The sequence below is a fragment of the Antrostomus carolinensis genome, unplaced genomic scaffold, assembly GCF_000700745.2.
Source record: "Antrostomus carolinensis isolate BGI_N321 unplaced genomic scaffold, ASM70074v2 scaffold12025, whole genome shotgun sequence".
Lineage (NCBI taxonomy): Eukaryota > Metazoa > Chordata > Aves > Caprimulgiformes > Caprimulgidae > Antrostomus > Antrostomus carolinensis.
Window position 1 is genome coordinate 30,447 of NW_010315739.1, and position 23,560 is coordinate 54,006.

The window sequence follows — 23,560 nt, forward strand, 5'->3', positions numbered from 1 at the left end:
TTCATAAAGAAAACAAATTGCATTTTATACACTGTATATGTATTGATATAGTTCTCTGTGTTAGAGGAGAATTCGGCATTTCTAGAGAGTTCAACATGTACAAAATTAAATTAACGTTTGAAGAAAATTCCAGTTTAAGAGGTTACATGTAATTTCATACATGAGAGGCCAAGAATCTGAAGACAAATCTCAAATAAAGCTGTACAAAGTTTGCTTCAAATCTCCCTATCCCCCCAAAAAAGGCACTCAGTGGTTTAAGCGTGCAAATGGCTTCTTAGAAGAAACAGTATGCAAAGAGAGCCTTGTTCCACTAGCTCTGCATTCTTTAGTGATTTCCTAGAGAGTATTGATATCAAACACTATCCATGGTATGACCTTCTGAAGAACAGAAGTCAGTCCACAGAATCACAGATATCTTTCACTTTCTGATTGAAGTCTTCAGGCTGATCAGCATACACATAATGACCTGCACCAAGGATAGCCTAGAGGATAAAGGTGAAGAAACAGGTCAAAATCACAAGAAGGTAATAAACAGATAAGTAAATACTGGGATATGTGAAGAACCTGACTTTTATCCATTAGCTACTTGATATGTTATTACTTGAAAAGAAATATTTCAGAACTGTAACTGATCTCTTGCACCCAGCCTGTGCTAATGCAGTTAGCACAGCTGCTGCCAGGAGGTGGTATCATACAGCCTGAGAAGGACTGCAAGCTAAGGAAAAACAAAAGCTTCTTTCATCTGTAGAAGGAACTTTGCTACACAGGAAAAGAGGGTAAAACTACTGCCAATTCAACTGTACACCTTGTTGAAAGAAAACACCATTCAAGCGGACACAAGTCACTGCAAAACAAACTTAGGAGGACGTGCTTTACATATCAAACTGCTGATTCATCTTCGCCCCCTTCATCCTCCGCTCAAATAGTTCTGCCAGGCTGCTCTGTAGTTCTGTAAGTGTTTGCACTAGAGAGAATATCAAATCATTTGTATTCTCTTATTATGAAAATGATACAGAAGAGACTAAGGAAGGTATTAGGATAAATGATTAAGAACTCAGAAGCTTAAATTGCTGGGGATTTTCTAGGCTTGTGGAAGCAGATTTCAACCCTCTGAATTAATGACTACTATGTTAAGCAGGGACAAATAAAATACAAATGATGGCAATATATGACTCTATATTTGTGACCTGGGTTATTTCTCAGCAACTATGTAACAAAATTAAGGGCTTAAGTAACCACACACAGAGCGGTTTCTCTATTTTGGTAATTTATTTATGTAATTCTCTCTCAAAAATGGTACGAAGCAAGCCATCACCATAGTGTACAGCAAAGGTATTTGAAAATTTTTATTCCATTTTATGATCAGTCCAAGATTAATTTGTATTCTATTTTTCCCCTCCTGCCCTTAAAACACTCCCTCTTAAGTCTCTAATTGAAGCCCATAAAAGTATAGCTGTATGATTGTATTAAAACCCCCCACAAACTCTAAGTAAAAATTAATTCAAAATAAACACACATAGTAAAACCCCAGAACCTCCGTGTGTTTTACCAAGGATGGCACTGCCAGTCCATGCCTCAGTTTTTTGAATGTCCTTATAATTTCTACTACTTCAATTTACCTTTTCGAATCTGTATTTGGCTTGACAAAATTTTAACCTGGAATACAATAAAGTTTTCCACGGTCTCTTCTAAAAGCCACTGACTGGACTGGAAAAATCTGCCTGAATGGTATATGCTTATCCTAGCAATACTGCACACTTCACAGGATCACAGAATGGTCGGGGTTGGAAATGGACCTCAGGAGATCACCTAGTCCAACCCCTTGCCCAAAGAAGGTTCCTTACACCAGGTTACACAAGAAAGTGTCCAGGCGGGTTTTAAACATCTCCAGAGATGGAGACCACAACCTCCCTGGGCAGCCTGTCCCAGTGCGCTGGCACCCTCACAGGAAAGAAGTTTTTCCTTAGGTTTGTGTGGAACTTCTCGTGTTCCAGGTTTTGCCTACTTCTCTCTTTTTTTTTTTTTTTCAGTAAATTTTTGTTGCAACTTTCTCTCTGGTTAAGCAGTTAAGCAACAATTTCAGTCTGGATGTCAACATTTATGAAACTTACTTGTGCTCTTTAACACATGTAAACAGTTCAATAACAATGTCTTTTCTCTGAGTTCCAGCTCTGATGTCAGCTGTATCAAGATTATACAATTTCATTTGAATGACTTGTCATAGTACACTATCAACATCACATACTGTACACTTCTGTTCAGATAGATCTAGACATCAGTAAGAAGACAGCTGGTGTATTCTAACATTTTATCACCTCACAGCATTGTAAAATATATGCATAATATTCAATTATCACAGCTGACTGATGTGACAACGTGTGAAGAATACTTTTCTGTTTGTTTGTTTTTATAGAAATCAACAAAAAATGCAGTGTGCACATTCACATCAAGTTGCAAGTACACACATTTTAAATGATAGAGCTGTATCTCTGAACAAGAATATATTAGCTAGGAAGACTACACTATGTATTTTTTTAATGACTTAAACAAATATACTTACAAGAACCTAAGCACCAGTTTCTCTTAGCAGAGAAACAAAAGCATTATGCAGACAGACTCGAACAGTTTATGAGACCCTCCTCACTATGTCATACACACGCAGATATTAGGACTGCTGTGCTTTAAAACACAGACAAAATCCCAGATACTTACCAGGGACCACAACAACTACTTGTATTAGCACACTGTACAGCAAAATATTTTGTAAAGCAGAAGAATGACCTTGCTCAAGGATCTAATTCAGCTTTTAGTGCTACAGTAAGTTTACTTCTTAGTCTGGGAACTCAATACTCTTTCCTCTGATCTAACACTTGTTTTCTCTCTCTGTGTTACAGAAATCAGAAGTTATTACCCCAGGCTTTAAATCAAAGGGCTAGCATTTCCACAGTTGGTATGAAAAACACAGATATGATCTAAACAAATTCACACAATAAACAAAAAACTGCTTTAAAAGTCAACTTACTATTGTCTTCACATAGGAATTTGGTCTCAGAGACTGGATAGTGCTGCCAGAATTGCCATCTATACATGAACGTGCTCCATAGATCACAGTGATAGGAATGTCTTGATCCATTTGTGGAATCCGCTGCAGCATCGGCCTTTTTGCCCAACCGTAAGGAATAGTCATGTTCTTGAAAGCTGTTTCACCACTTCAAATCATTCAAAAAAAGAGAAAAACTATTAAATTTCCATTGGATCTGCCTTTTCTCTAAACTAGAGTATCTGTCCCTTTTGGTAACACAGTACATGAGGCTGGGATTTTTTTACTATTAAGAAAATTTAGTTTTCAAGGTTTGCATGTAATTTTCAACAGAAAGACCCTGTTTTTACAGTATTGAGTAATAATACTTAAAAGAATGAAATGCATTTTTAAATAAATTCTTTACGAATTAAACCACTGTAACAATTTTTTAATTAAAAATTAGTGCCTAAACTCTCTCAGAATTAACACACAGGTACTTTAGAAGAAATGTAGAATTAGGATAGCTTTCACATTTTTCAGTTTCTGGAATTCAGAAAAAGTGCAAGGCTATTTTTTTCTTCAATTAATACAACAAATGTAACTTCTTTTTTTTTTTTTAAAAAAAAAAAAAAACAAAAAAACCCAAAAAAAAACCAAACACACACATTGTTGCCATGGCCATTGGAGGGAGTAGCAGGCACTCAGTAAAATGAAAGACAGACTTCAAAACATACACTAGGAAACTCATAATCACCTGGGTGTCTGTACATTGCAGTGATAAATATATTCAGCCACAGTGTTATCATCAAACATCGATGAATATTTTCGCTTGAAATCTGGTCTTAAACGCTGAACGAGGCTTAATCCTGTTAAAACAGAAAACACTATTAGAGGAGGAATTAGTATAGACAACTTAATCAGATTGCTTTTCGTTACAAACCTCCAAACACACTCCCTTGAAACTCATGGCTAAGCTTGGTGACTACAAAACCAATGTTTTGTTTTCACCACTTGCATGTCTTAGGAAAACATGATGGCATTACACCAAACAGGAATGAAACATAAATATTCTAAAGGATTTTGTGCTGCACCAGAAGAGGGTGATGAATACATACAGGGAATGTTTGAGAAGAGCCACTGCAGAAACAGAAGAAACATGCAAAGGGCACCAGCAAAAGGGATAAGCAGAGTATCTTTTTGCCACCAGCTTAGTCTCATGTGATACCAACACTGTCTTTCTCCTTGCTTTGGCAGCACTGGGTGGGCCAAAAGAACCCCACCTTTCAGAACCAGAAGGCACTGTTGAAAAACCTGGACTGTTTTTCTTCCCTTGATATAAGTCTGTACTCTCCATATTACATCAGCCAGTTTGGGTCTGTTGCTCTTGCTATGCCCTCTCCCCCAGCTTCTTGAGCACTTACACTCAAGGAAAGCATGGGAAGTTGAAAAGTCCTTGATTTCTTAGCAACAACTAAAAACATCAGTATATTATCAACATACCAAAATACCAGTATATTATCTCATACCAAATCCCACATGGAATCAAAAACACAGCGCTATTCTAGCTACCAAGAAGAAAATTAGCTCTATCCCAGCCAAAACCAGGACAACAGAAGAGGCGACTTCTGAAGCTAGTTCATCTAATTAGTGTTCAGGTGAAAGAACAGAAATCTATGCTGAAAAGCAGGTGTAGAAATCTTGACATAAGACACAAGAACTGGTATAAATTAAGTAAAAGAGCTAATCTAGGAAAGTACTGTCCACATGCTGTCTTAACAGCCAAAGTAGAGAAGTGGGTCCCTTCAGTGGCCAGTTCAGGCCTTCTAAAATTAAGCTCCTATTCTGAATTGGTTCTTTAAGGAAGAAGACTCTTCTAGTGGACCAGACCGATCTTTGGAACAACAACCTCACCGAAGGCTAATCTTAGTCTAAGAATATTATTCATCCCTGAAGAGATAAACTTGTAGTTTACCATTTGGGTTTATCAACTGAAAATACAGTTGTTAAACTGTGCAATTACAATGATCTCACTTCTTCCCACCTATCCCTGGCCAAAGGCCTGGTACTATTTATGTAGACCTTGTCACAGTGATCTATGCTTTTGTAACCTTGAGATTAGAGTATTGCAACACACCCTTATGCATAGTTTAAATCACTTTAGAAAATACATAGTGCAAGAGAAAATAACTCCTTTATTAAATAGTGATTTAAGTCCTAAAGCAATGAAGATTTTGCAAACATTCTACAACTTGCTCTGCTGCTTGTATTTTCTCTATAGAGAGTCCAATTGCTGGACTTCTGTTGTCTTCTGTCTGTTTGGGGTTTGTTTTTTTGAACACAAACAATACAGCTGGCTTGGTATAAGAGCACCTGGAAGAAAGAGACTAATTCTGTGCCTTCCCTGCTATCAGCATAAAGGCCACAGCATCCCCATTTCCACTACCTAGGGGACTGAAAATCACCAAATTTTAGAATTCACTTTCCATTTTGATAAAAAGTGTTTTGTCTCTGGGTCCAATTGCAAAGCTGTTTTTCCCTGGGAACTTACAGGAGAGAAAGGAAAACAAGGAGTCAAGGAGAAAAATTTGGAATGAAATCACACTGGTTAATTCTCTTAATGTTTACTGAAGACACATCCTCAATTGCCCGGCTGATGTTTTCCACAGTGTCTATGGAAATACTAAAAGAAACAGTAACATTGAAGACACTGGAGTTCCACAATAAGGGTGTGGTCACAGTGACATTACTGTTGTCCTGAGGAATTTTTAGGAATTCAGCTCTAGGAATGGAATTCACAAATCCCATCTAAACACTGAAACCCCTCTACTGTGAGCCCGCTGGATGACTTGCAGTTAAGCGAAGGAAAACATGAAAATCAACTAACTGGAAACCACTCAAAGAAAAAGATCTCTCAATTCTGTCTCTCTCCCAGGTTTAAGTATCTGCCAGCAGGTCTGATTACATATCCATGTGATACCACTGTGATATCCCAAAGAACCTGGCTCACGTTTAAGTGCTTAACTCACACCTTTGAACAAGAGCAATTGGCTTTATAGTGAGAATCAGACAGCTATGCCTGCCCAGCAGCTTAAGCACATCTGCATGCGGGAGGAAACTTGGGTTTGGTTCAGTGCCTTCATCAGGCTGGGTTTGATGCCCACCTTGCAGCACGATGCTTAAAGTTACTCTTCTCTAAGAACTATGCTTCACCTCTCAAGAACTGCATATTAAGTTGACAATGGAAAACTTCTTTAGCATGTGGAGTGAGAAATGGATTAAAAATTTTGAAAAGCACTGTCCTTCAGAGCAACCTGTAAGCGAGGTTAGCTTGAGGATACCTTGCCAAGACAGGATCTGTTTCTGTAGCACAGTTTTGACTGCACTTACTTGCTAAGGGAGGCAACTTCATCTTGGAACTCTTCCACATAGATTTATGCATTCATTTGTTATTGACTAAAAGGCATTAAATCAGTGCTTATCACTCAGTATGCTTCAGGTTGTTTTGTTAATTAAATCAGCATTTTATTAAAAAAAAAAAAAAAATCTGTTGGTACAAAACATGTTGCTTGTCGGAAAAGCTAATTCTGTCACAGTCCCAAAAACAATCAAATAGATCAGCATGTTAAAATATATATTTTATAGAAAGAGATTTAAGAAACAGATGCGGTTTAAATGCAAACAAAGCCTAGAAATGCCACTAGTTTATCTTCAGACTGAAGATAAAGGTGAGTTGATTGTAACTTGTGAGGGGCCTCAACGATCTCTTTTTCGAAGCCTCTCTGGCAGATACTCCTGTGGTACAGAGAGTAATAGACAGATAACCTCTTTCCCCTCTAGAAGGAATACATATGATTAAGATTTGATCACACCTTTTCCCCACATAAACTAAAACTGTAGTATTTTTGGTCATCCCTATCTAATCCTAGTATTAGAGTATATAGAATTTATCTAACATCTCATCAGTGCTGTTGAAGAAACGTAGAAATAGAAAGGACAGACTGCCACTGTAATGCAGGGCACCAAGGAGACCCACAAAATTTGCTAGGGTAATAAGAAAATGACTAATGGAAAGAACCCATTTTCAATTTAACAAATGAGATCGCCTTCTAATGTTAACCAAATTTGGAAATCCTGTTTGTCCATCAAATTTGCAGTTGGAAGGGAAACTACATGAACTGTGACCGGAGGCTAACAGAAAAACCTTTTCATATTCATGCCTCTTTGTCAGATGCTTCCCCAACAGAGGTCCACAAAGTCTGACTCACTATAACTGTAGCCGACAATAATATAATGTAGTTTGCTATAAACTATCACACTAGCATGTGTAATAGAAAAGAGCTTGCCCTCTCATCCTGAAGTGTTCATTTTTCCTCAACCCCTCATACTTTCTCTTCCAACTCTGTGGGTGATAGGGGCTTGCAACAAAGCTTATCTTAATGTGGTATCTGCTCCATGTTTATGTTTAATAAGAACAGAAACAATACTTAAGAATAGCTAAAACTCACCAAAGGGTCCTGCTATCCTCAGCCCAGCTAATGGATTAAATGGACTCAATATAGCTCCCAGTGCTTTGATCCAGATTGGAATTGGTCTTTCATGTTCAGCATTGTCAGGCCTCTCTGGGAAACCCCACGGCTCCACTAAGATAAGATGTTTGACCCTGTTGGCAAAAAAGGTTCAGAGTACATTAATTTTTCTTAGACTGAGTATGATGGAAACGTGCTACCTGTGGACTATGCAACCTGTTTTAGTCACTTCTATCATAGTGGTTTATTACCTAGTTTCTGATTCATCAATGGTTTTCCTTTTGATTGCTAATTAGAGAGAGATTGAATTGCAACTAATCATATATATGAACACCAGAAACTTGGAAGCTCATGTCACAAAGAGAAACTCAATATTCAATAGATACCCGCTGTCATACACATATGAGAAAAAGGCCAGTCTTGTTTCTATTTTTAAAAATAGCCTAATCTATACGCTCAGTCAATATCATTTGCAGTAGCAGTTTAATTTGAGAGAAAATAAGATAATTGCATCTGTTTCATTTAAGTAAGCTTGCTAAAAGTCCTTCTTTTCCAAGTCATCTAAGAACTCTGTTGTAAGAAGAGATGCAATTTATTTGAAAAAATCATCTCATCAAAGTAAAATCTGAACTGAGAGAAGCAGAGCAAAATTAGCAGATGTTTTCTAAATGTATTGATTCAGGTCATAAAAGAAACATCAGAGAGACAATTTATAGAATTATTACTCAAAAGAATCTCAGTACAGAGAGCATAGTAGGAGTCTCCAGCACATGCAGCTATCAATCACTCCATGCTGTGAGTCTCCCTCAAGCAAAAAATCTATTTCATCTTGGTAGACTGGAATAGTCAATTTCTGTTTAATCCCATAATAACACCTACTCTAACTGTCGTAGATACTGCCCATTTCTAAAAAAGTTACTCTTAACTATAGTTTTGCATATTTAACGTGATTTTCTATGCAAGCTTCATCATCTTTACTTTCTTCTCCACTATGTCCTTCTCTTTCAAAGCCATGAGATCAGATATTTAATACAGCAGAGTTCTTAGTGCCTAAAACGATGTCAGAAGTGATTCCAAAGGCTATTTCTGGACTATAAGCAGTTGGGAAACCAAAAATCTGTGCTTGAAATGAGTTGAAAAGGATTAAGCTCACAAAGATGTTTCTTGGCTGTCAGCTCAGCCATGAACGTATTTGCACACAGCAGCAAACACCAATGGTAAGAGAGGACTGGGTAGAATTTAACTGCACAAACCAAGCAGGAGAGATCAGAGCACAAGCAAAGAGGAGTCGTTCAGGACAGCCATGCATTCTGTGCACAAACTGGCATTAAACATAACACAGCAAATACATGAATAAAAATAGAGTAAGCTTTTTTTTCATGTTTTCTTTCTTAATACTTTCCTTCCTATGTGGCATTTCTCCTTTTCTTAATCAATCCTAATACATAACCCAGGATAACAGGAAGCTGGCCATGAGAATCATTCCAAAAGTAGTAGTCCAGAAGTTGCAGTATTTGAAAATCATGAGCCACCACCACCTGGGAATATTCTAAATGGTAATCTTTTTGGATTCATAACCTCAGTTGTCCCACAAACAACTCTGGTATAATGTAGTAAATTAACAGATCATCTAAGCTTGGAGAAACAGATCTACTTTCCTAACAATATGTATCCAGAATCCCCTAAGCCTCTAATGCATTGTTAGACAATCTGGCTGAAAGCTGTGCTATATTTATCACTTGATTCAATGCTATCTTAAGATCCCACTAGTCAATTTGCTGACTTCACGGTGTTAAAATTTAATTTCAGGGAAACATTAGTAATATTTTAGCACAAACTAAAATACTCCCAAATTAATTAACCCCAACTTGAGCACAGTGAGGCATGAAAACAGTGTGTCACTTTTGATGTAAATCAGCAAGGGGCAGAAACAATATCCCATCCTTGTGGGATGGGATAACACCATTTATAGATACTTTAGAAAAAGGGGTAAGGAACTTGGAAGCAATTCCTACACTTGTTTTACGCCTAAAAGGATAACTGGTTTACATCCCTAGAGCAGAGGATTTATTTCTTCACTGCAATTCTGGATTTAGACACATGCCTACTTTCACACATCATTTCCAGCTGCATGTGACAGCTCTTGTCCACTTGGAAAGAAAGAGGCAAAGTGTTTTAGGAAAAAAGGATATCTAAATGTATATGGTATAAATTGATGTGAATATAAAAGAGTAAGACATGTTTTGTATAATATAGAATCAGCCATACAATGTGGAAAGCTAAACTTATGTTCACAGTTTTTCCACAGGAGTCCACTATGTATCTAAATAAAAGCTATGTCCTTTTTTCATAGAATCATAGAACGGTTTGTGTTGGAACGGACCTTTCAAGGTCATCTAGTCCGAGCCCCCTGGAGTAAGTAGGGACATCATCAACTAGATCACAGAATGACCTCAGCTGGTAGGATCCTAGCTCACCAGGGGCTATATAACCAGACTATATATTTTTATATATATGTATATACTTATATATATAAAAAGAGACAAATTATGAATTTAAGGAGGAAAAAAAAAGTATTAGCTGTTGGCCACAATGTAGTGCAGAAAATGCTGATGAAATACAATTACAGGACTGCTGCAGATGGGTTGTTTTGCAAAGAAGAGACGTGAAGTGGCATACAGACAATTTAAATCAAAGAGTCACTAAAATAATTTTTACATCATCACGCTGGCACCAGGCCGACTGCTAGCACATAGGCATAAATTACCTAGGGGAATTATATTCAGAAGTTTCAATGTTATCCATAATAATATGAAGTTTGGTAGAAACAGGTCTATTTTCCCTTCACAAACCCATGTTTGATCAGAATAGGTTGTTATTTCGCCTTATAACATGGCAAGGGGGTACTGAACAAAAACAAAGAGGTACATAAAAGTACATGGAAAAGCATGTTTACTCTATCTACTTATTTCTACTCACCTGGAAAAAAAACATACAATTAATACTTTGGGCTTAAAATTTAAAAGGAATTTACTTAAAGAAATTCTATAAAGAGACAGATGAAATTAAATATGTGTTAAAATCCCTAGTCAAATACAGAAAAAGAATTCCTTCATTCCTTTATTTTCACATACCTTGATGGGTATTTTAACGAGTAAGCAGCAGCCAGGAATCCACCAAGGTTGTGACCAAGTAAAATCATTTTCTCTAACCCCAGCTCCTTTCTCCATTCTTCTATAGCTTCCACAAACTGATTTTCTGCTTCCCGAGCATCAGTGTCAAAGTGTGGTCTACTGCTACGTCCAAACCCCAAGAGGTCAAAAGCATGAACGGTCCTGTTGTCACACAGATCTTCAAAATTGAGAGCCCACAGTCCAAGACCTCCTCCAAACCCATGCAGGAGGACAAGTGGAGTTTTATGTGAAAGGTCTGGAGAGAATGTCAGTGTCCATATTTTATTTCCTTTAGATATATATACATATCGTTTATTGTATGTGCTTGCAATACCTGAAAAAAGAGTGGGAAAAAATGATGTTGCTACACGTGCCTGACAAAACATGAAGTCTATTCTATGGAAATCACTGTTTTAAACAGGCACTCCTTTCCAAAGGAGACACTCTACAATCAAATATCTAAATAAAGGAACAATTAAAATTTAATTCTAAACCTGTTTATTTCATCACAGTATAAAAGTCATATTTTAAAACTTATTTGATTATATTTAATTTTAAATTTACAGAAAATCTAGTTACACCTCTAAATCTTATTAAAAAAGCAAAGACTTACATTTTAGCATTTTGTCCTCAGCCTCTTTGAGGTGTAGCAGTGATGTGGGACACCAGGCAGGAAGCCAACTGAATAACCATCCTAACCTACAACAGTAATACAGAATAAAAATTTCTTGAGCAAGTTGGTCATTTTTTGCACCATTTGATGCTTTGAAGACATTTCTTTTGCTGCTCTTCATAAAAGAACCCATGTAAACTACACGCTATGGAGGACAAGAGTGCGAAGTGGGAGGGAATTCACTTTCTCCCGACTTTTATAAAGTGGTGGGATGATCAGGGGCATTCTTCAAAGAGCGCACTGTGTCTCCACTGCGTGTTCCTTATCACAATGTACTGATCTATCTCCGTCAGAGCAGGCTTCTTCTGTGAACCTGGAGACATCAGCCCTCACACTGACCCGACAAGCCTGGCAGGATATGTAACACAATCATTGTGGTTTCCAGTCTCCTCTCAAGTTCCCTTGGAAGTCTGCCTGCGCACACATTACCCTGCATGAACCTACTATTTCCAAAAAAGCAATAAACCGTGTGCTCACCAGCCTAACCTGAACTGATTCATACACTAGATAAATTTAAAAAGTGAAAAATAAGCAGGTTTATTCTAGGAAAGCAAAAAAACTAGGGTCTTCATTACCAACTTAGAAACAAAGTCCCAGAGGAAAACAAACCAGCCATTTCAGCTCCCCCAACAGAAGCTGCTTTTCCAGCTGTCAGTTACTATCTTGGTAGTACTAGCTTGACCATGAGAGCTGGGGGAATGACTCAGCCAGCAGCATTGCCTCACCAACAATGCTTCAAAGGACACAGCAATCCAGTACAGCTCTTCCTGGGTGCTAATTTGTCCCTTGTTTTCAAGACTGAATCCTCTTTTGCCCTCTCACCTGTTTTTGAAGTGGCTCAGACTATCAGTGCAAAGGCTGCTACTGTAGAACCCCAGCCTGTTCCTCATGGGGAAGAGGATAAGGTTACCAAATTCACAACTTACTTTCTTTAGCACTGTTTTCCTACACTGAACTGCCCTCCAGTTAGTTATAGTACTTCCAGGACTGAACGCTGTATTAGTTGTACAACAATTAATGTTAAAAGACTAACGTTAAAAAAAAGATAAGGTTTACTAATGGCCAGTTTTTCAGAGTGTACACAACATACTGATAACAAATTACAGATCTGGCCCCCTAAGTTTTTTATCCAAAGGACATTCTCCCCACCTTTTTAAGGGGCTGAGTTACTCCAGCTGCATAGCTACTTAAGTTTATGATACAAAACGGAAGGTTTTTTGGGGATGCACAACGCAATCACAAGCAGCACTGTTCAGATTCACAGAAACTTATTAGGGGATTTCAAGAAAAAAAACCCAAAACCCAAACCCTAAACCATACCTGATCAAAAAGGACTAATCATCCAGTCACCCATGGCCATTCAGTATTATTTACTGAGAGAAATGTGCTGATGTCTGGCTGTTCTGTAAATGACCTTCCTTAGCCACCAGACCGTCGGTATCACTACAGTGGTGTATTGAAGGACTGGGAAGGGCATGCTTGTGTGTTCTTCCATGCCATGTCCTCATGCAGTGAAGGAACTTGGCATCTTACAGGAATGGGCATCCAAGTGCTTTGCTTCCACATTAATCTATGCATTTATGTAAAAGTAAGATTTTTAAGAGGTTAAAGCTGGCACCAGCCAAAAGCAATTTCACGAGCAAACAACTGTGAAATCTGAGTTCAACAATATCACTAATTGTGTCCAATGTTATGAATTACTCTGGTAAATTATTAAACAATAGCTATGTCACCACCCTTCTGAGCCAAACTTTCTGCTAGTTGTATGCTCAGCTAGGCATTTTCATTCATAACTCTTAAATCAGAAACACAAAACCAAGTCACTATTCCCCTCAAGCCAAAACTATATGAAAAGTTTCTTGTCAAAACCACTGATTTAGGAAAGAAACTTCCTTAAAGATTTTTTTTACAGGAATGTATAGCTCCAACATTTCAACATGAAGACAGTACAGAGATATGACCACAATGAAATGAAAATGAAAACTGTTACAGAGTTCACAGTCCCAGAATTTTATTTCCCAGTCTCAGGGAGACACTTGGATACTCAGGAAAAATACTTAGAAAATTGTATCAGAATGGAAAAGTTGTAACATAGATGCCCACTCTCTCTGTTGTCAGTTATCAGTACTGATTATAAATACTGAGATTTTCATTCAGAAGAGACATCACATACATGTTTAGCTTGACAAACAGAGTCAGCAAGCTGAAATAGTTAAAACAAAAATGTTTGCAATTCAGTCATTCTGTGCTTGCTGAACAAAAAGAACAAGTGAAGAAGGCTTTCTTGCAAAAAAAGTGATCACTTTCTAGAAAAGTTATTTCAGAAAGAAAATATTTAGTTACCTATATTCAAGACTTAATCCTTTGTTTCCTCTGACCTCTTCAAAAAATGATACACCACATTATTAGATGTTTTCCACATGTGGAAAACAATCAACTAATTAATCTATTTGAATAATTTCTCAGATAGCTTTGGAAGACTAGAGTGTGGCTGTATCATTTCTTTTGTGTATCTGTGCTCAACGTGTCTTCTAAATGCACACAGGAATGTAAATTGCTTACATGGCCTATCATTTTTATTTCTGTGATATAAAGTTAAAAGAACTATGTAATATCAAAAAAGAAGCAATGGGCATTACAAGACAGTGTGCTCACCAGCAATGGAAATAAGATACAAAATAAAACCAAAGATTTCAGCAGTAGTTTCACATTGTGAGTTACTCACTGCCAGAAGAGGCAGACCGCACTCTACTCTCATGACCCACCACTTCCCAAACACTCTGTTTCCATCTTTCTTTTTACAAAAAGAAAACTCAACAGTGGAGTCCTATACTTTCAAGAGTTAACAAATCCACTGGACTTAGCTGCTTGCTGTATCAAAACGTGTGAAATAAACCTGGCAATTGACAGCCCACATTTCTATCATTTTTATACTGATTGTATATACGGGCATTACACATCAAATTACCACGGCACCTTTAGTGGAATTTAACCTTTATATTCATTTCTGGCCATGCAGTAGCATAAACCAGTGTGAACACCCACGCTAAAACAAGCAATAATCAGTAGGGCAGAGCATGTCATAGGATGCTTCGTCGCATCTTCTATTTGGGGTCAGTTACCCTTTTCACAGCCAGCTGAAAAAGTATGGAGTATTGGAGGCTAGAAAAGTCAGAGGCCAGAAGCTGGGGGGCTGCTGATGTGCTGGGTGTTCAAAGTCACCTTCTCTGCCAACAGAACTCCACATTTCTTGCAACAGGTCTGGGGCAGGAGACCATAAGCCAGAGCTTACAGTGAACAACAATTACACAATCACTCACGAGCAAAGGATTACAGGAATGTAACCGAACGCACAAGCAACAGAGCTGCATATCTGTTTTTGTCTTACTCTCAGCAAGTTAGGTATATTTAATATTTTTAATTGAATTTTTGCAGACAAAAATTGTTGCAAACTACCAAGGTTTTACCTATGGAACTTAAAAAGCTGAAACACTGAGTAAACCCATTGGTAAACCATTTCAAGCTTCATCCTTAAATCTTTCAAAAACCCTAACCCTGTCCTATCCTGACTCTCAGAATTAATTCCAGCTATTTATAAGGAAGGAAACAAAATCAAATTAATGCAGAAAATTTGTTGTACTGTTTCTGCTCAGCACCGAGAGGAATGGCATCCAGCTGTTATGGCAGTTACAAACACCCATCAATTCCAGCTAGCCCCCAACTAAGAGAATCTTGAGCTATAACAGGAAAAACAAGGGTAAGCTAATGGAAAGGCAGCTCAGACTCCCTGGTCTTGTTTCTGCATAAAATATTTTTGAAGTACTGTGCTAGCAAAGGAATTCAGAGCTGTCAGTGAGTTGAAATCTAAACATGATAAGCATCATAAGGCTTATTCTTCTAAGTCTCACGTAACCCCACGATATAAAAACACTTAAGCATTGTACTTCAATGAAACCAGTAATATATTTAAGTGTTTTGCTGAATTGAGATTATAGCTCTTGGTGTTTTATCAAAACAAACCCTACATACTTAAACAGTCTTCTTAAAAGAATGGAGCAAGCACCTGCAGGGAAAAGCAACTCACTCAGCCCTTTCAACTGTTACAGAGAATGGACAAAACAGGAGTGAAAAGGAGCATCAAGTATTCATAATGGGGCAAGAGGTCAACATAGCAAATTTAGGGCAAAGTGCCAATTTTAAGTTAAACTGTTTTATTATAATGCTCTAAGGACACTCTAAAGTTAACACAGGATTTTGTATGGATGGATGCTTAAGTGAAGTAACTAGAGATATCCTTTTACCCTTTTAATTATCATCTTTTAAGAGGAATAGCAGAAGTAAGCCTGGTCACTGAATGTTTTCTGTATTTTCCTCAGCATCAGCAGTACTCTACACAAAGCCTAAGAGGCAAGTAGGATGCGGTTTCTTCCATCATCAATACCACCAAGTTTTCAGAGCAAATTCTATTTTTGGTTACTAAATTTCAAGTTTGCAGGTAATAACCTGAAACAATACAAAACAAACAGGATGATACAAACAAAGAGGACTTTGTTGTGTCAAAATGTCAGAGAAAAGTAGTGGGTTTACATCAGATTAATTTATGTCCAAGACAGAGTTAAGGTATAATAAACTTTTCCCTTTCCATTTCATTAATTTTATGGCCTGCAACATCAGAATACTTAAAAGTGTTGTCTACATGACTGATTATGGCAACAATTAACGCTTCTTTATTAACATTTACCAGCAACATTACCATTACAACAACAAAAAAACCCCAAACTATTTAAGAAAAATATTTTTATTTCTGGCATTCTCTATATCCAAGTTATGAGAAAAAAATACTCTGGAGAAAAATGTAATAAACTATTTCCAACTAGTGTGTGAAAGAACAACAAAACATCTTTCTAAAACTTCGGTAAATTGAAAATTAAACTTGAGGAGATATAGAAGTGAAAACTATTTTAAACTCAAGAAAGTTTCAAAATTATTATGTATTGGAACTGTGTATCTCTGAATCAAATTTGGTAACATTTTTCTGTTTGATAACACAGTATTAAATGACTAATAGTGATAAGAAATTTAAAAAACATAAGGTAGTATCACTAAAATTAGGATGTCGCTTAATCATTGTGGACTTAATTTTATGAACAGGTTCAAGTTCCCCTGTACGGTTTCAGACAAGCCAGCACTCTCCTTAGCATTTCAACAATTGTAATCATTTAAAATCCAAGCAAATTACACATTCAAGCTTGGTACTAGTTTAGCCAAACCAGAAATTTTGTTATGAGAGAGAAAGTTGGAGTGGAGAAAAGTTTTAATGTAAAGAAGTAAATAAAATACAGTCTTAAAGACCAAGCTAAATACTCCTTCTGTTCAAAGAATATATAAGAACACAATGGTGAGATTTTTTTAATTATAAAATGAAGTAAAAACTACAAAGCAAAGCACATTTAATTGAAAATGAGAGAATGTAATACTGACTAGCATGAAAGAAGACTCCACTTTCCTAATTAAATTTGTAAACTTTAGGAAATTAGAAAAATATGTTTATCGTGTGAAAGCAACTCACTCTGCATGAAATTGAGAACAAGGTGCAGCAAATAAATACATATGAGACTTAAACATTTGTCCAGAAGCGGTCGACTGCAGCTAATACTCAATGTTAGTCTGTTGAGCCAAGGAAAGACAATTTTTAAAACGAGAAAGATAAAACACACAGAGAAATCCATGTGTTAGCCCAACTCAGAAGCACCCTACTTCTGCATTTTTATTACTGCTGGTGTCTGTATGCAGTAAACTGGGTGATGTAATGCCTGAATCTCAGGTCATCCTCACTACCAGCAGATCAGGTGAGATCTAAAAGCTTGCTATTCCCTCCATTTTGCCAGGTCAACTTTTTTTGTGGCTGCTCCCTGTCACATTTGTGAAATGATTCAGCTTTAAAAGATTTTTAAACCATATAATCATGGAGACGCAGCTACAGAGAAGCTAAATAGTTAACCAGCAGACCTTTGGGCTAACAAGGTGGAAAAAAAAGACTAGTGAGGCAAGGCAGAGGACAGCAAGCTTTTAAGTCGGAGCTGCCACTGATGGACAGTAACATAGAAGCATGACCTCAGTCAGTCTGGATTTAACTGGGCAGGGATGTCTCAGGAACAAGGCTCAGGATATGGTTTCATAACAACTGTAAGTGCATAACCAATTTTAGGAGTCCTTGTAGTCCTTCATTTCTGTCCCCAAAGTGCAGCTTGTTCTTCAGTGCTTCAGTTTTCTGAGAATAATGAATACAGTCAGAATCATTCAAGCACATACAATCTATGTACAGTAACTGCTATTGCAAAGACTGTATATCCAGGGGCAGAGCTTCTGCATGTACACTAGAAGCCAGATCTAGAAACTACAACAACAATTTGAATGAGATGTTCCTAGGACAAAAATTAGGCTCTGGCAGTTGCAGACAAACATCAGGAGAAGAGAAATATTCCATGTTCCACTTCATAATTGTTGCATGAAAAGACCAAAAATGTTGCAATCCTCAGGGAAAGACCTTCAAGAGCACACTAAAGAGCCCAGACCCAAAAGCAAGAATTAGGAATATCGTATGGGAATAAAAATTTTCAATACTCTAACAAATGTCTGTTTACCATCTTCATGAGGTGACCAAAAAAATGTATGAAATTACTATGAATGGGTTAAAAAGGAAAGTAATTTTTTCCCCAGATGACATTATAACCCTGCCTATAAAGTTCTGTTTAGATGAGTTTCGAGCCAAGATGCTCCATGCAATTAGATGTTATGAAACTTTCAGATGCTTCAGTAACATTACAATAGAATGTTTTGAAAACCGCTGCATAATATTTCTAGGAAATGTAATGTACATCAGTCCCATTCCAACAAAAAGCCCGTGATAGATTATTGCAGAATATTGCTGCACTAGGGCAGAGGTAAGAACGATGCATTCCTCATGTACTTACTGCATCTTGAACTCTGTATTCAGAACATTCAACATAAGAATTAATGTAAAAATTCAGAAACTAATTTCATTACTGTCTCTATTTATATTAACAGTGCGACACAGGACTACCGCTTATCAAAATTAACCTGAGAATGTAAATAATGAATGTGAATCCATGACTAATGAGCATTTTCTGGCTACCTTAGCACTACTGAAGTTTACCATGTTACTTAAATTCATTTGAGCAATCTGAACAATCAGGACCTCCCATGCTGAACCTCGGCCATAGGTACGCCTCGCTGTATATCTCACATCATTGTGGTCCCCTCCCCATTTTCTTCTCTGTCTCCCAGTACTGCCTGCCATTTTTTTTTTATCCATATGTATTCTTTTTATATGTTTTTGTCATTTTGTCAGGGGATTTCTTCCATCCCCATTTTAGCTATACCCAAAGGTGTCCATTTCAGGGCATGTCCTTTTTCAGTACATACCACAAGAATGAAGTTTATCGGAGGACTGTCACCCAAGCCTGCAACCTGTAATGCTCATATAGCTTACAAAGTAGCTGTGTTAGCACCCAATGCAGGAAACCATTAAGCATATGTACAATAAAGAAGAAACCATGCGTGTGGTCATACAGCTATTACTTATTCCTATTACTGTTCACTGTTATATAGGTTACAGATCTACAAACAAGGGCAGTGTCCTATCATCCTTCAAAATGCCACAAAGTTTTCTCCACAGAGTAGAGCAGAGAACGAATTAATTCTAATAAGCTTTCCACAAACACTGTTCCTCCCTAACTTAACACACTCGCTAACATACAGGCATTTCCCCTTGTAGTCCACTAACTGCTAACAGTAACCAGCTAGAGAAAAATCTTATTAGCAACTACAGACCAGGTATGGAAGAACACAGAGATAAAGATGCAGATACAGAGGAGAGGAAAGGGAGGAGCTGCATAGTTCAACTAAAACCACTCACTCTTGTGACAGGGATACCATTTGTAATACACAGGTTAGGTACCACTGAGGATGTACATCCCTCTGCCTCCTCCACAGTGAACTTGTGTCTGATAGAAATCAGCATTGCCACAACTGTTAAGTGTCTTTACTAGCAACACATTGCATTAAGAATTTCTGAAGAAAAGCATAATTAAAATAACAAAAATGAAAATTTCCTCTTGGTGCCCTTCAGATGTTACACAGCTTTCTACTACTTTCATTTTATTAATCCATCTACTGATGTACTCCAGCTGCCCTTCAGGTATTGCATAACCTCAGCCTTGCTTAAACCTTCTCGTACCTACCATGACAGAGGCCCATATTTCAGGCTGTCCCCAAGTTCCACCAAACAGGACAAGAACAAAACACACATGTAACAGGCATCTCTCATAAATCTGCACCATTGACCACCCACACTCTACTCCAAATCTTTTGTTTTATTCCGTAGTGTATTAAGCACAATTTAGAGCACAACTTAAATAGGAGATGGATGTTTTTGTTTTTCCATAAGCCATATAAGAATGTAGATAAAAGACTATCCAAAGCACATAATTATTCCCCTTAGCTCCAAACATGTGATACACAAACCCCACTCATACTCGAGTGTGAAGACACACTGAAGAAGGGTTGTTTCACTCCAGACCATTAGAACAGCTTCTTCTATGTTGTGTTACTTTATCATAGTCATTTACCGTGACTAACAGTTACCTATGTTAAACTTCAAGAACTGGTATTCAACGTTTTGGGCTCCCTAGCCTCATTTCTGCTTCTTGGAAAACCTAAAAAGTGCACAACCCTTTTCATAACAGACTGTTTTGTGTACATGCCTACACTTCAAATGCTCTAAATGTCAAGGAAGCATAAGCAGTCTTAAAAATAGGCAAGAAGTTACATCGGTCTGAAAAGCCATTGCATCAAATGTCCCCTTACAGAAAGGTACGATATAATTAGTAAGCCTTTAGCGTCAGTATGACACTTACTAAATGTAATCAAGAAAAAGAATTCTACAAGAGTTTGTGAGCACTAACCCACCCCATTTCTTTTTTTTTTTCCTCACTGCAATACCCTTCCCTTCCTCACTTCAATATGAGTGGACTTCTCAATGGCAATAGGCACTCTTGCATCTTTTGTTACAGAATGCATTTTTACACCTGTATCTTCCCCCCCTTTCTGTAGTCTCCTATGATCCTGAGCTTTCTATCACAACTCATTTAGAGTACCTTCCTCACCATGTTTTCTTGGTTTCATTTAAAATCCTCCTCTTTTACCCTCAACCTTATTCCAGACTGACCTCATTCCCTTATACAGCTTTACTGACTCACAAATCGCTCTTCTCCACTGACCTCTCTCCTGCTGTTCAGCTTCTCATCTGGATCTTTCAGAGCCAATGCAAACGCAGACGGTCACCTTTCCTCCCATGCCCTCTTCTCTCTGGCTGTCAATATAAATCATGTACAAAAACCTATCTTGAAAGAATGTCAGAGTTGCAAGTAAATATTCAAAAGTTATGAAACATGAAAATCAAAATTTCCTCACCAAGCAATCATAAACCACTATATAAGAGGGAAGAGAAAAGGCACTTTAATAATTCATCAGTTGGGAAAGTTGTTCAGATTCTCTCATAAAAGTTCACAAAAGTCAGAGATCCTCCTGGCACAGACCCTGTCCCTTTTGGAGGGGCAGGTCCCACCAGCCTCCTAGCAGGCTCTAAAAAACTTTGAATGTATCCAAACACATGCAACACTGGCTAAAGCTTGTGTTCTTTAATGACCCATAGTCAACAACATTACAGCAACCACACAGCTTAGTTGCTCTTCTGGATTTATGATTCCACTTTAATTTCCACTGGGGCTACAACCCCCCTCACTCACAGGTACCCTAATCCTTAGACAACTTTTGTAGTAGAGTCTTTGCTTGATGCTTGGAAAGTTTCCACTTGACCTACACAATTAGTAGCAGACTTTCTAACGCTGCTCCTTTAACTTGCCTTAACTCCCCACCAGTAACATCCTAAATGTAAATTAAAAGCTACTACATAACTACTATCTTCCTCCCTCTGCTTCTCATATTTTTCTTTAAAGACTTGAGCAGGATGGCTGATAAATCTAGTCAAATGTGGGGGTTTTTAATGGGGGATTTCTGTCACAGCAGATGACTTGGCCAGGGAATCACTGAAGGAGATCAGGATCTTCTACGGGAAGCAGTGGAAACCTTCAAGCCAGACACTGAAAGTGTCTGTTCTCTAATGACAGTATCTGTAAAAGATTACATCCATCTACTGCACACATGAAGTGTGAAGCACACATAGCATGGGATCACCTGTGTGCCCCGTGTGGAAACCACGCACTTGAATGCTTCACCAAAGGTGGCAATCAGCATTTCCACAGGCCACTGGAAAGGAGTAACTGAGAGGATGCCCTGCTGTTCAAACAGAAAGGGAGATCTTCCACAGCTCACTGGAGCACGCTGGTGTGGCCTTTCTTGCTATCATATTAATATAAAAACAAGTTTCAGAAAGAGTGGAGGAGAATACTTCTCAGCCTAGACATGTCCAGCCTGTGGCATTCAAACCTCTAGATGATGTTTGCTAAGGCAGTCTCCCTTAGGAACCATAAAAAACTAAAAAGAACTAAAGAATTATCTGAAAAATCACAAACGTATTTGCTGAATGATAAATGAAATATATGGGATGCCCTAATTTTACTTGGTTTGTTTTTAAACTGTGAAAGAAAGTCCAGGGGCTGGACCAAGGCTGTGGTCCTTTGGTGGCTCCTTGCCAGCAATTCTGTCATCTAATTTCCCGCTAAACTGAGGGAGATTGAAAAGTGGTAGACAAATGTATAAATGGGTCTAGCTCAAATCTAAAGATCCCCTTCACAAAGGTAAGTATGTCATGTATAACCACAGAGGACCTGTGTAAAATGGGTCAAGCAAATGAAAAAAAATTGACAAATAGGAAAATCTTCTCTTAATCTGTCACAATAAAAGTAAGGAGGGGAATCCAAAGAGCAGTTAAAATAAAGTAAAAAGAGCTGAACAGATCATCTACTTCTATATACTCACTGCCTTTTTTTTTTTAAACCTTTTTCCATAAATTTTGCCTATGGTTGCCAGCTGGGAAAAGCTGAACCTTACTGGTTCTATCTCCTACAGTGTTTAATCAAGCCTCCCACAGCAGCATTTAGATGAGATTCTCCCTTGTCCAGGGACGGGGCCACAACCACACTGCCACGACCATCTTTCTTCTGCTACTGGAACAAGAAGATCACCCAGATTAGATTTTGCCATCTTTCCCTCTCTCCCTTGAGTCTGTTATGGGACAAGAGAGATCTTCCTGATTACCACAGACTTTCCCTTCCTAAGTTGATACAAGGACAGGAAAACTGTTTGAAACAATCCTATAAATGCCTGAAAACCTGCTCATACATGCACTTTCAGATAAATACACCAATGTAACACGAAAGCATTAAGCACCAAAGCTATGACTGACACAACCCTACCAGTGAAAAAGATAAAACTGGAAAAGAGGAAGGAAACGTCTTTAGCCTCTTCCCACATGTGCTTACCACACTACACTTATGTCTCACTTGCTCTTTAAAAACACAAGTTGTAGGTCCCAGACCTGCTATCCGCTGCCTGTGCTATAGGAAAGGCCCTTAGAAATAATCTCCTTCCACAAAGAAAAGTAAGCAGGACCCTGCTTTCAGCAGTCTACCCACTCAGTTTGCTTTAAAACTCAGATGAAGTAACAAGCAAAAAAATAAAGCAAAAATTCTGAGCTGGGTGTCCCTTCATGCTGGACGTACCACTATTAAGCTTTAGCACAGCACTATGATATCCCTGTCAACCGTCCTATTTACAAGCAGATACAGGCTCTACTCAGCCTAACGAATTATTTGTTTTTTATTAATCAAACAGTTCACTTCAAAATTATAAAAATAATTCTGTAATACAAATAAGCTTGAAGGATAATGCAAAAATAGTTGTGATTATGGTGTTGCAGTGCATGTTTTTACCTATTCCTCCAAGCCATTATTTTGTGAGCCTACAGGCCGCTTACAAGCAATCTGATGTAGGCTTGTAGGCTCCTCAAAATTTCTGCTTTAAAGAAAGCTATTCCCTGTATCTCAGAAGGGGAAAATCCCAGCATTCTGGATTTGGGATTTTTTCCATGTATATATATGCACATTTAGTGGCTGCTATTACT

General features: G+C 37.8%; 1 protein-coding gene across 1 annotated transcript; it reads right to left on the minus strand.

Annotated features, from left to right (window-relative positions):
* Positions 1-215: 215 nt before the first annotated feature.
* On the minus strand, positions 216-11,416 carry ABHD5 (abhydrolase domain containing 5, lysophosphatidic acid acyltransferase). The gene is made up of 6 exons (XM_010168052.2): positions 11,335-11,416; positions 10,683-11,055; positions 7,528-7,682; positions 3,777-3,888; positions 3,023-3,209; positions 216-482 (listed from the first exon to the last, which is right to left on the minus strand). Exons 1-6 carry the CDS (start codon positions 11,342-11,344, stop codon positions 393-395), a joined length of 927 nt encoding a protein of 308 aa, XP_010166354.2. The 5' UTR covers positions 11,345-11,416; the 3' UTR covers positions 216-392.
* Positions 11,417-23,560: the final 12,144 nt, after the last annotated feature.